General features: G+C 56.1%; 1 protein-coding gene across 12 annotated transcripts in view; it reads right to left on the minus strand.

Moving 5' to 3' along the window:
• Positions 1–9,957, minus strand: part of SPEG (striated muscle enriched protein kinase) — a 56,422-nt gene extending 46,465 nt beyond the window's left edge. For 2 of the 12 annotated variants that reach the window (XM_053904558.1, XM_019445860.2), the window contains exons 1-2: positions 9,329–9,954; positions 510–539 (exon numbers count right to left, since the gene is read on the minus strand). In XM_053904558.1, coding sequence (XP_053760533.1) covers positions 510–539; positions 9,329–9,707 — 409 coding nt within the window. In that variant the 5' untranslated portion in view covers positions 9,708–9,954. Of the gene's footprint in view, positions 1–509; positions 1,496–1,989; positions 2,159–2,548; positions 4,165–9,328 lie in introns of those variants that run through there. The other 10 variants (XM_053904548.1, XM_019445861.2, XM_053904555.1 and 7 more) reach the window with 9 other exon arrangements.
• Positions 9,958–13,655: the final 3,698 nt, after the last annotated feature.

A 13,655-nucleotide genomic window follows, 5' to 3' on the forward strand; every position in this document is an offset into this window, starting at 1 on the left:
CCCCCCACCCAGCAGGCTCCATCTTACCACCAGCACGGCTTCCACACCTATCTTCTCCCCTCTTTTGCTCCCCCACGTCCCCCTGCCCTTCCTGGGCTGCTCAGGCCAGTCCCGTGGCTTCACCTCTGCGCCCCTGGCTACTCACCCCTGCCTCCCGGGTAGTGCTCTCAAAGCCACCTACCATCCCCCCTCCCAGCCACTTAATGGATTACCAGGGTCTCAGCCCTCCCCCTCCTCCCTGGTCAGTGATAGCTTCGGTTCCTGTGCAGCCCCCAAATAACAAGATCCTAGGTTCCAAGGCTCTAAAGTGTGGGTTCCAATACTCCAGGAACAAAGGGGAGTCACCTCAGAGTCGTACTGTCAGGGCACTTGACCAACCGCAGGGCCAGCCTGTCCTCCACCCCAAGCCAGCCGGAACACATCAGGGTGCAGCTGAGGCAGGGTGAGGAGAGGCCAGGACCGGGCAGGGAGAGGGGAGTGGAGGGCTAGGGCAGGAGCCAGTTTCCTACCGTAACTTTGCTTTCTGCAGGAGCGGAAAACTTCGCTTCCATAGGAGCAGCAGGAGAGAGACATGGACAGACTGTTATCAGAGCGTTTGTGGTGCAGGGCGTGGTGGGTAGGCAGGACAGAGGGGGCATGAGGGTACCCAGTGCCCAGAAATGCCCTGTGGGGATGGGGGAGGGGGAGGGAGGCACCTGGAATGGGCAAAGCATCTCTCATCCTGACTGCCTACAGGCTCCCACTGTGCCCAGCTGGGGAGCACACCTGTTTAGACTGGTTATTCCAACTACCCCAGCAAGTCTGTACCCTTGGCACTCTCACTGGTGCTGCCACTGGCCACGCACACACATGTACACACATACATCTGCTTGTGTTGAGCCCAGTCACAGACCCAGGCCCCCCATTAGGGGTTAGGCCCACCCTCCTTAAAATACTTGCGCTGTGCTTTGACCCTTCCTTGCAAACCAATCTCCCCACCTGTCCTGCATCATGATGTGACAGCTACCCTCTTCCTGATCCCTCTCTTCTACTTCTGAGTGGTCCTCAAAAATGCCCAGTGGTTAGGTGAGAAGCAAAGTTTCCTGGGCATATTTTTAACTTTCCCAGGTTCTATCAGGTTCTGTGCCTCAGTTTCTCTATGAGTGCTATGACAAGCAGCAGCCACGTGCTGGTTGTCAAAGCATGGCAGTGAGCTCATCACCACTCGGCCCCACAGATGGAGAACCCTGAGCCCAGGCCCATGTTGGGGTGTGCTAGTGAGTCCCCCCCTCCCCCGCCATTGTTAGGTTCTCTCTCAGAGGGTACGGGGCACCTCCTTGAGTGGGTATGGATGTGTACTGGGGGATCCCACATCTCATGCGCTGTCTTCCGGGCCTGGGTGCCTCATGAAGGGACATGGACCAAGAAAAGGAGTGGGCATGGGCTAGAGCAAGGAGCCCATGGTCCACGCACCATGGGTGAGTCGGCCAAAGGCCCGGCGGGAGTGGCCGGTTTTCTGAAAGAGAAAAGCCAGAATGAATTGTTGAGGGGAAGGCTCACTCCTGATGTCCCTTACTTCCCATCGAAACCTCTATATTAAACAGAAACTCGTTCCAGGGGCTGGGGTGGGGCGGGGGGTTAATGCACAGAGACGTAGGGCAGCCAGCTTCCCCAGTAGGGAATGTTTCCACTCTTCCCTGCCTTTCAGCCCTCCCAGCAGGAGCTCCAGGCTGGCTACCCAGCTTGGCTCTGGGGAGGAGCAGAGGAGGAAGGAGAGAGAGGACAGCAAAGCTGTGGGTCAAATGCTGGGACTCTGACAGAGGCTCACAGGACTGGAGACCTGAGCGACACCCCCCCGAGATAGAAGCTAGGGGATAAAATAGGAAGCTGACTGACGTGAAGGAATAGAGGGGGGGTGGGGGGTGGGGTGCTTGGATGACTGGGAGATGGAGGGACGAGGGCACAGATTCCTGCTTGGGGGGGGGGGGGTAGGTGGGTGAGGACAGATACCTGAAATAGGTGTCAAGCGGGCGGGGAGGGTGATGGGGGAGCAGAAGGCAAGGTCCCCCAAGGGCCGGAGCCTCACGAATGCAGGAAGGAGGCCCGGGTACGCGGAGGACAGGGCAGGGCTTAGGGAATTTATTGCGCTCGGCGCGGATCCCTGTGCGTTGCTTCCAGGAGCTCGGGAAGATGGAAGGCTCCAGAGTGGGGGGGGGGCTGGGGAAAGTCGGGGCGGGGGGCCGGGGTTGGACCGAGGCGAGAGGGGACTGGGTGGCAAAGAAGCCAGTGGGTGCTCCACGCCGAACTGCGGCGGGGGCCTTCCCGGGGGGTCGCGGGGATTGCGGGAAACTGGGGGTCTGCCCTTCGGCACGGGGAGGGGACGGCGCGCGCGGCACGCAGTCTAGGGAGCCCCCCACAGCGCGCCCGGCCGCGGCTCTGGGCCGCTGGGTGGGGCGGGCGCGGCCCCGGCGCCCCCTCCCCCGGGGCCCGGCCGCGGTGACCCGCCCTCCCTTGGGGCGCCCAGCCCTGCCCGCCCCCTCCCGGCGCCGCCCGCCCCCGGAGCCCTCACCTGGAAACGCTTCTTCACCCACAGCTTCTTCATGGCGGGGGAGGGGGCCGCGCCGGCGGCCGGGCGAGGAGGGGACGGGCGGGGGCGGGGCGGAGTCGGAGGCGGGGCCGGGGGCGAGCGGGGGAGCGGGCGGGAGCCGGCGCCGGTGGCGGAAGGAGCCGCGGGGCCGCTGGAGCCCGGGCGGGGGGAAGGCGGCGGCGGCAGCCGCGGCGGCGGCGGCGGCGGCGTCCAGAGCCCGCCCCTCCCCCGCCAGCCTGCACCCCACCTGGCGCCCCTTCCCAGGCCTGCTCCCCTGCGACCTCCGGGGCGGCGCTCACCTGCCTCCGGTCACCCCCGCCCCGCACCTGCCTCCCGGGCCCTGGGCACATGGGGAAACTGAGGCACAGAATGGGGTGCAGTGGCCCCTATGAGAGTTCGGGCCACCCTCTCATTGGCAGCCCGACGCGGTCTCCACGCCACCCCCACTCGCGTCCCGCGGGGCCGCTCTGGAAGGTCAGCCGCATCTCGACTCGCTCACTCCACAAACATGCGCACACTCCACTGTGCCAGGCAGTACCGAACTCGTCACCGCGGGAACACGCCGCAGGGCCACAGCGCCGGGCGGGGGCGTCTAGGTCACACACGGGGTAAAAGTCCTGGTGGGTGGGGGCTCCGTGCTGCCATGGACCGAGACTAAAAACCCTCTGGCTCCTCAGGAGAGCCAGAGAGGGCCCTAGAGTCTCTTGATGGTAGGTACTCTGTCCCTACCCCGTGGGGCATACACACACACACACACACACACACACACACACACACACACACACACCAGCTAAGGTGCCCAGAGATACTATTATTCACAAATAGGACCCATTTTCTCATTCATAGGTGAGTGTACTCCCAGACTTCCTTTGTCCCTCTCCCATTCAGAACCACACACACTCTGCCTACACAAAACTCAACCCTTCCTTCCCCCCACCCAGCAATCATTATAACTAAGTTTCTTAAGCATTTACTAAGTGCCAGGCACTTTATAAATGTTACCTCATTGACAACAACCCCTTATGGACATTTAATAGGCTCCATTTAACTGACAAGTGACTAAGGCTCAGAGAAGTCCTATCACTTAGCCAAAGCCATACAGGTTCTGTGTCACCCTGTCCTCTAGATCCAAATCCCCACCCCAGCATACACAAGTAGTGCCATTCCTGGTTTCTGAGCTGTGACTACAAAGTCATCTTCATTAACAGTTACTGCATGCTTAGTATGTACTGAGCATTGTGCTAAGCACTTTTACATGAATCAATTCATTTAAGCTTTACAATGAGGCAGGACTGAGGCAGAGAGAGGTTATTTGCCCAAGGTCACACAGCCAATCACTGGGGGAGCCAGGATTCTAACCCAAGCACTGTGACCGAGTTATTGGCCACTATGCAATAGAGCCTCACATGCTAATAAGTCAGTATGTTCCCTAACTTTGTTTCTTTAAAACAGGGGTCCAAAATAAATACGCAGCCAACTGATGAGTTTTGTTTAGCCTGCACTCTATTTTAGGTGGGGCATGGACCTTCAAGTTCAGCCCCTGACGACAATACCTCTCTGTTATCAATTTCTACTGGGCTTCTGAAGTTATTTGAATTTATGGACCTTTTTCTTTTTAAGTTTAAAGTCATGTCTTGTACATTCTGGGTGCACACAGGTGGTCCTGTTTCCCAGAACCCCAAAGGCAAATGTCGCATGTACAGGTATGTGCATGGGGATGTACACTCAGAGCATACACGTGTGCGTCCATATCGGTTCCAGTCAGAGGACCCTGGACACCCACAGGCGCTTTCCCTGCCCACCCCCAAACACACCCACTCACAGATGGGGAAGCTGAGTGAGGAGAGGGGGTAACTTGAGCCCCTGTTCCCCAGGAGAATCCGAGGGGCTGGCACATTCCATAGCAAAAATAACCAATGGGCAGCGGGCGTGAGTGACGGGACAGCTGGGCCGAGGACAGGCCTGTGGGATTCTGTGTTCCTGTTCTGGGTCTGCACTGCTCACCCCCACAGGGCTGGCCTGCGATAGGCTTGCAGGGTGGGCCACCCCCAGCTGGCCCTAGATTGCCCCATTTTCCCCTCCATGGCTGGACAGGTGTGCCCCTTTGTCATTTCCCCAAACCCAGACTTCCAGTTCCCACACTGCTAGCATTTCCCCTTCCAAAGAAAGCCCAACTCATCATGCCATGCCCGATCTCTCACACGGACCCTCCTCAGAGTCAGATGCACCCACTCCCCTCCTCCTTGCCTCTTCTCTTTCCTTCCTGGAAGGTCCAGTTTTCCCCCTTCCCTCCTTTTGCTTACCCTGCTCTGCATTTCGGACATACCATAATATTTTTACTTATTTATTGTGTTGATTGCATATTGTCTGTCTCCCCTCACTAGGATGTAATCTCTAGGACAGGAACTTGGGGGTTTCCCCTCCTCTCATGTAGCCCAAGCACCTGAAACAGTGCCTGGCCCACAGTAGACACTCGATAAAATGAGAGGGGAGGGCAGAGCTGGGGATGGTGGGGATAGGGATGGTAAATCTTCCTGGAACAGCTCATTCATCGAGCCCTCCTCCCTCCTCTGTCCAGACCCAGACCCTTTCCTAAGAAATAGCTGGAGAAATGGTCATTTCAAGTTCCACTCAGGATCTTCCCAGGAGAGCCTTCCCTGGCTTCAGGAAAGTTCTCCTGCATGGGCTTTGGCTCTTTTGGGGCTTCTCTGCTCCTGTCTCTCTTTTATCCCAGGGCTCCTCACTGCTGCCACTCTGGCTCCTCCTCCCCTACCTGATGAGGCCTGGGCATGAATGGATGGCGACACTCTCCCCACCCATTCCCAACTCCATACTAGTCTCCTCCTGGCTTTTCATCCAGACACTCCGAATTCCTGGTGAAAAAGAGAACTGCAGAATATTCCTCAACACAGGTTCTGGTGTATTCCCACCTTTTCCTTGCTGAACAAGCCCTCTCTCCCTGTCTCTAACCTCTCCTCTCCATGCTCTCAAGTCCCCAGCATGGCCCACTCCTCTCTGTTGACCTTTGGCCCTTCTGATTGAAACCAGAGTCTTCCAGACTCCAGCTACACAACACGCAACTAACAGGGTAAGCACTGTCAGCTTGCCCCTTCTCTCGGCTGTGCCTTGTCCTCCTTACCCCTTGCCCTTTAAGCCTCCACCTCCAACCACACATGTCCCAAGCTTTGAGGGTGGTGCTTGTTCTGGTCACTTGATTTGCACATCGCTCCACAACCCAGTCATGAAAGAGAATGCCCCCGCCTATCTTGGACCAGCTACGGGCCAGAAGATGGCTTTGGGGATATGGTTGGGAGAAGGATGGTTAATGATGATAGATCCTTGCCTTTAGTCTTCCCATGCTTCTCTTCCTGAGGACAGGCAACGTGGACCTGAACCCAAAGACCTGGCTTTCAGATCTGGCTCTGACACCTCTTGTAGGCATGTGACCTTGAGTCAATTCCCTCTTGGAACGCCAGTTTTCTTGTATGTGTAACCATCACAACAGTAATCTAGGCTTAGAAGATTAAATAATGGAATGATAGAGGGTTCTGTACACATGCTAAGGATTCTACAGGTAGCCTACATGTCTGCCGTGTTCACTATTCCTAGTCTTTCCTCATTTCTACACCCCAAACCCCACTCTCTTGTGTCCCATCCTCCAAACTCTCCAGCCTGTGGCCCACTTGTCTTCTTAAGGCCTCAGTCTCCCCAAGCCATGCCAATATGCCTCCATCCTTAAGCTAACATCTCAGGAGGAGTGCCAGGAGCCTTAGCATCACCCTGTCTTCCGGAGCCAGACAGCAATCCCAGCCAGGAAACTGCCTCCTTCTTCTGCAGCCAGGTCCTGGCTTGGCTTCCTCGAGAACCTTGAAGTCTTCCTGCTGTCGATCCCCACCAAGAAAAGTTTTCCATGAGTAAGTCTGAGCAATGCTGAGCTGCTGGCCCAGCTGCCTCTGACCAAGACCTGTAACTGCAGGGACTGGCAGTGGGGGCGGGGGGCGGGTGTGGGGTGGCGGGGACTGGGCAATAGGAGGAGGAGGAAGCCAGACTCATGCAGTCAGTCCCCCACCACCACCAAGCAAAGCCCTGCCCTCCCCCAAATCATGTGAAAGGGGCGTAGTAGTTAAGCACCTAGTTCTTTGCGGCGAATCAGATCCCCCCCCAAAATCCAGCTGAGCCACCTTCTATCTGTATAAGAAATGACATTTAATCCTCTCCACCAGCTCCCCCAGGATTGCTATGGGACTTCAATTATATATCAACAGATATGATAATGTGTCATCTGCCACGCAGTACTGTGGAGCTCGTCATAACATTACAGATTACTACCAAGAATTATTACCTACTGATAATAATTATAAGACTGGTCTTGGGGTAGGGGCGCCTGGGTGGCTCAGTAGGTTGAGGGTCTGACTCTTGATTTCGGCCCAGGTCACGATCTCAGGGTTGTGAGGTCGAGCCCTGCATGGAGCTCCGTGCTGAGCAGGGAGCCGGCTTAAGATTCTCTCTCTCTCCCTCTGCCTCTCTCTCATAAAAAAACAAACAAACAAACAAACAAACAAATAAATAATAAGACTGGTCTTGGGGTAGAGATTTTGCCCGTAGGAAAAAGCTCTCAAATGTGACTTATGACTTGTTGCAGCCCACTCCTCTTTCTGTTTTAACATAACTGCCAAAAGGCCCCAAGTCCAGTCCCCGGGGCACCTAGGGTCCTTTCCTACCCCACGCCTCTGTTCCACCAGCGCAGCCTGGAGACCATCCTCCTGGCCTCTATCTAGATACGCCCCGCCAGCATTCAGCCCTGCCAACCATGCTACCCAGTTTACAGAGGGACTGAGGAAACACATCTTGCAGGAGGGCTCTAGCACCCTGTCATTCTCCCCACTTTGAGGAACCAGAGCAGGCTAGAAGGCTCTCCTCTGAAAGAGAAGGTCTGGGCTACTCCCCATACAATGGACAGCTGCCCTCCCTCCCTTTCTCTTTCTCTCTCCTACCTCCAGAACTCCTTGAGTAGTAAAAAAGCCCCCAAGGTGGAAACCAGGAGGAATGGGCTCTTAATTCTGGGGTGGCCATAACTAGCAATATTTTTCTGGCAGATCTTTCTCCACTCTGGACTGCAGTGTCCTCGCCTACAAAAGGAAGTATTTGGAGCTACGGTTCTCTGTGGTCATTTCAACTTGAAACAAATATGGCACTCCTCAGTGCTTTCTTTCCCCTCCCTAAAATCTCTCTCCCCCAGACTGTATTCTCACCAACCTATCTATCATGCACTTCGGTTTATGTTCTGTTTTCGGTCCCCTTTGCCCCAAGGGGACCAGATCCCCAAGGACTCCGATCCTCCCCCAGTTCAGAGCACTACCAGGATGGGTCTTCTTCCCCGACTCCTGCGCCTGGCCAAGTACAAGGCTAATCAAGAGAAGCCAGCCTTGACCCTCTCCGTCCCAGGCTTGGCCACAGGAAGTCCGAGGAACCAGTTGTTGAAGACTGTGGGGGTGAGCAGGGTGGCACGCAGGAGAGAGGGGGGATGCTGACAGAGGGAGGTTGAGCCCCTGCTCCATCTTCCGACACGCTGTAACTCAGAGTCAGCTACCGAGGTCCCCCATCCTTGTGCCTCCTCCTTGTGTCTACCCAAGGGTGCACCCCTACACAACACCACCCAGCTGGAATGAGAATTCCCTGTTGAAGATGCCTGGGACACACTCAGTGATCAGTGATCCCCACGCTCTTTGCCATCTCCCCAACTCCAGCCTACTTCCCCAGGATTCTGGTTCTGTCTGCAGAGAAGAACTGGCTGGCTTAGGGGCTGAGAAAGTTAAGGAAACCCAGACACTGACCCCGGGAGAGTCCGCCCTGGCCTGGCCCCCACACCAGCCCCAGCAGGACCCTGAGGACCAGGCCCAATCTCGGTCCCCTCCCTTCTGCCTCAGATCGACATCTGTCCCTTCACACACGAGCCTGGCACTCTACCCCCACATGGGCAGGGGCCCAAGCACAGGCCTGAGCATCCTCTTTCCACGCCCTCTGAACCTCAGGTAGACATACATGGCCGATTGTCTTTCCATCCCAATTCCACAAACCCCTATCCCTCAACTGCTTGTGCCACCAGACCCCTCCACGGCCCGCATAGGTACACACGCACATGCACGTGCACACCCTTGCACGTGGATTCTCAAGCACCCTCCTCCCTGCACACCGGGGAGCCCCCAGACCTAGCTTCACTCTCTGATGCTCTGCACTCTGTTCATAATTGTCTACCCACTGGCTTCTTCTAACTAGCCTGGTGCCCATTACACCAACCCTCCCCAGCAACGGACTGTGAGGAGCTCTGACCCATCCCTTCACATCGCAGTGGGACCTGGGGAGCCCGCCCCTCTTTCAGACATGTGCACACCTGTCAGGGGTCCCAAGTCTAAGTTATCTGAGCTGATGAATATGATTTTTCCCCAGGAGGACTCTCTTTACTGGAAACTAGGAGGGCTTTCACTATGGAAGTCCCAGAGAGGCCTGAGTGGGGCTCAGGTTTTGCTTACCAAATGCTGACCCTTGACCTCTGACCTTCCTGTGGGGGAAGCCTCTCTACTCTGACACCCCTTTCCCCCCAGCACACACTTTCCTCTTATGGGCACTTCTGGGTCAGCGCAGCTAAGAAGCCCGAGCACCTGGGAAGAGACCTGGATGCACCGGGACCTCCCCACGTGGCCTGGCAGTCCTTGTCCGGCTCCGAGCACCCCTCCCCACCGGGCACCCCCGCCTCCCCATTACCTCCGACCTCCAGCACCGTGAGGACAGCCTCACAGGAGGCCTGGCCCCGCTCGTTCTGGGCCCTGCAGCTGTACACGCCGGCGTCCTGCGCCCCGCAGCTCCGCAGCCACAGGCAGCTGGGCTCAGGGGCCTGTGGGGGCAGGGGCTGCCCGTCCCGGAACCAGCTGAGGCTGGGCTGGGGCGTCCCGCTCACCGCCACCCGCAGCCGCACGTCGCTGCCCGCCAACACCGCCGCGTCCTTCAGGGGCCGCAGGAAGACGGGCGCCCCGGCCGCCGCCCCTCCGCCGGCCCCCACCTTGGCTCGCTTCGGGGGCACCCCGGGGCTGGGGGGTGCCCTCATGCCCGCGTCCCCGCCTCGCGTGCCCCGGGCTTTCTGCATGGCCTCTGCGAGCTGGGCTGGGGGAAACGCTGGAACCGGACGGCCACGGGGGGCACCCGGGGGATGGTGCCCTGGGAGACGAGTCCTGGGGGGCCGGCGCCCTGCCTTCCTGCCGCCCGCCCGCCTTCGGCCTGTGTTACCCAGAAGGTCACCAGGGCGGCCTGCCGGTTGCGCCTCGGGGGCTATTTTTAGGCCCCCCGGCTCGGGTTGCGAGGGAGCAGTGGAGGGAGGGGGCAGCAGAGGAGGGGACTTGGACTCCAGACTGCCCCTTCCCTCTCTCCAGGAGCCCCTATCTCCAACACCGGCTTAAATGGGGGCCCTGAGGACTGGTTCCAGGCCCCATCCCCCATGGTGCACCGCCCCCGGCCCACTCAGGAGTCTGGAGTCGGATTACCCCTGGGCTCATCACATTGCCCTTCCTTCCACCCTCCCCTGGTGCTGCTGATTCCCAGCTGGGGGAGAGGGAGAGGAGGTCCTGGATGACATGTCTAAGAGACAGATGGGGAAGCAGGCCGCAGCGGAGGTGAGTAGACAGCCAGGAAGAAGGACCAGTGGCCTCCCCCAGCCTCCATGCCAGCCTGGTGAACAGTAAGCCCAGGAACAGGGAGTCAGTGGATTCAGGCTCCCAGCTGGTCCTGCCCTAACTTGCGGGGTGGTACTGAAGCTCTCTCAACCCCCAAGTCCTCATCTGTTAAAAATGGGTAGTTGAATAGGGGTTGCAACAGGCAGAGAAGGGTGGAAGGACGTTCCAGGCAGAGGGAACAGCATGACCTAAATCAGAGCAAGCTGAAAGTAGATGACATGTTCTAAGAGTCAGAGGAGTTTGGAGACATTGAACTGCAGTGGGGTGGGGTGAGTGGAGGTTTTGCTTGCAAGGTCTGTATCCTGATGGCAGTGGGGCGCTGCTACAGGGAGTTACACAGCAGGATAACATGGTCAGAGCTGTGTTTTAGAAGGATCCCTCTTGGCAGCCATGGTGCTCAGGGTGAGTCGGAGTTGATGGGAGAGCTGGAGGTCAGTTACAGCGTGGTTCTCAAAGTATGGCACCTGTTGAAAGTACAGACTCTCAGTCCCCACCCCCAGAGACCAAGGTGCATCGGGGGTGCTGGGAGGGTCCAGGAATCTGCACATTTAACAAGTGGCCCAGGTGACTCAGATGCATCTAAGGGTTGCACTTTGACAAACATCAAGATGGGACATTACTGGTCTTAAAAGTTCAAGTGAGACTTATGCAACAGAACAGTTCATATGCTGACTGGTGGTAGCCACATGAATCTACATATGTGATAAAATTGCGTGCACACACACATACACACACACACACACTAATGAGTGCATGGAACACTGGTAAAATGTCAAGAAAGTGGGTGGCAATTTCCTGGTTGTGACATTGTACTATAGTTATGCAACATGGAGCCATTGGGGATCGCCAAGTGAAGTATCTTTCTGTATTGTTTCTTAGAATCTCATGTGAATCTACAGTTATCTCGAAATAAAAAGTTAAACAAAAGTTCAGGTGACAGACCCAGGCCTGAACTTGAGCCTCAAGGAGTGAAGCCTGGGAGGGCAGAGAGGAGCCCGAGGAGGAGCCCTGAGTCATTCTGAGATGCAGAAAGTTACTCTCAATGTCACCTCACCCCCCACCCTCACTCGGGAAGACCAAAGTCAAAGTGTGCTTGTGCATGTGAATGCAGAGGGTACAGAAGAGACAATTTAAGCACTGAATTATGTCCACAGGGATTAAGAGCCTTGAGGAATGAAATTTCTTTGTTGTTTGCATGCATTAGAGCTTACTCTTTGTGCTGTTCAGTTCTTTGGGTTTTGACGAAAGCACAGAATTGTGCATCCTCTACCTCAGGACCGTACAGAACATCACCTTAAATATTTGCCTGAATATCCCTTTTGTGCACAACCACATCCCCTCTGCCGATCCCTGGAAGCCATTGATAATGAAGTATTAAACATGAATGTAATTCTAAAAAGATAAAAGTGGCGGGGGGCAGGGCAGGAGGCTTCACAAGCAGATGGAACATCAAGAACAAAGAACTAGAGGGGCGCCTGGCTGGCTCAGTCGGTTAAGCGTCCCACTTCGGCTCAGGTCATGATCTCACGGTTCATAGTTCGAGCCCTGCGTCGGGCTCTGTGCTGCCAGCTCAGAGCCTGGAGCCTCCCTCTCTCTCTCTGCTGCTCCCCATCTGGAGTGCTCTCTCCCTCTCTCTCTCTCAAAAATAAACATTAAAAAAAAAAAGAAGAAGAACAAAACCCAGTAATCCAAAGCCACCTACCACTAGACCTCAACAACTCGCTCAGAAAGCATGCAGTTAGGTGGTCTGTAAATGTTGACTGGGTGGTTGGTTGGTTGGTCAGTTGGTTGAATAAATGAACTGTGTGGTCTTGAGTAAGTCACTTAATGTCATAGAGGTTCAGTTTCTTCATCTATAAAATGGGGTAGCCCAACTCAGGATTTATTCGTTCATTCAACAAACATTCTTGAGTTCCTATTCTGTGCTTGGCACTGTCCTAGGCAGTAGGGATATAGCAGTGGACAAAAAAGACAAGGATTCCTGCCCTGCGGGGGAAATGGAGCAGGGCAAGGGAGATGGGAGCGTGATGGGGCTTGAACTTTCGAATAGGGTGGTTGGAGGCTCACTGGGAATAATTGAGCCAATCTTAAAGGAGTGAGGGAACAAAAGGTGTGGATATCTGGAGAGGACTGCTTCTGGCAGAGGGGGGAGCGTGCCTGGTAGGCTCCAAGCAGAGCCAGGGGCCAGTGGGGCTGGAGGGAGTGGTAGGGAGGGTAGAGGGACATGAGGTCAGTTGGGTAGCAGGGGCCAGACAGCAAGCATCTCGTAGGCCATGGCACTTTTATTCTTAGTGAAAACGGGAAGTCATTTCGGAGGATTTTGAGCTGAGGAATTACATGATCTGACTTAGGTTGTTGTGATGGCTTTAAATTATTATATTAAATATTAAAATGAATATTAACTATTTAACAGGGCCTGGCGCAGGGCCTGGGACATGGCTTGTGTATCTCCTGGCAGAAGGTCCATAAGGGGGGCCATTCATTGATGTGTGCTCAGGGGTGTGTGGGCCCCGTAGGGAGGGCACAGGCCCATGTGAGTCACTGGTGCCCTCTCCTGGAGGAGCCCGTACTAGCCGTGCCGGTCAGAAGCCAGCAGGTTCTGGCCAGGCCCACCACCCGGGGCAGCTGGCTACAAGGCGCTCATCTGTCCCTGACAATGGGCCCCATAGTGCTCTGCGGCCTGGCGCCGGGCTGGGTGTGTGCTGCCAGTCTGCCCTGCCTTGCGATCACAAGCCTATGGTGTCATGGAAAGAGATCTGGACTCCGGAGGCCAAGGAGCCTGGAGCCTGGTCCTCCTGTGCCGTGGAGATGCTGTGTGACCTTGCCAGTTCACCCCACCTCTCTGGGCCGTGGGGGGTTTCCTCTGGAACATAAGGATGCACCGTGTGCCTGGCACACAGCAAAAGGTCAATAAATGTTGGTTGGATCACTAAACGAAGTGGGGGCCATCAGCCTTCCCAGTAAATATTTAATTTAGAGAAACGTAAATAAAAGTGCTCGGTGGGTATTCATTCAACAAGTACTTAAATATTTAACGAACACCTTCTATGGAGCAAGCAAGCACTCTCCCAGGCACCAGGGGAACAGTGGTGAGTAAAATGATGAACCACCCCCCCCAACCTTGGTTAGCTGACATTCAGGTGCTGGACTGGAGGCCATTGATGTATTTGCATAAGTGTCCTGGGCCACCAGGTGAGAGGAGGGAGAGGGAGGCGTAATTGGGTAGACGGTGCTGTCTCAGGGGCAGGGGGAGGAGGAGGGTAGTCAGAATGGACAGAGAGGGCAGGACAGTGTCCGCTGAGCCCTCAGTTCCTGGCCCAGGGACATATTTGTCTTTATAGTCCTTCCTACCTCACCCCTCAGGT

The sequence above is a fragment of the Panthera pardus genome, unplaced genomic scaffold, assembly GCF_024362965.1.
Source record: "Panthera pardus isolate Hobbes unplaced genomic scaffold, ASM2436296v1 HiC_scaffold_10, whole genome shotgun sequence".
Classification (NCBI taxonomy): Eukaryota; Metazoa; Chordata; class Mammalia; order Carnivora; family Felidae; genus Panthera; species Panthera pardus.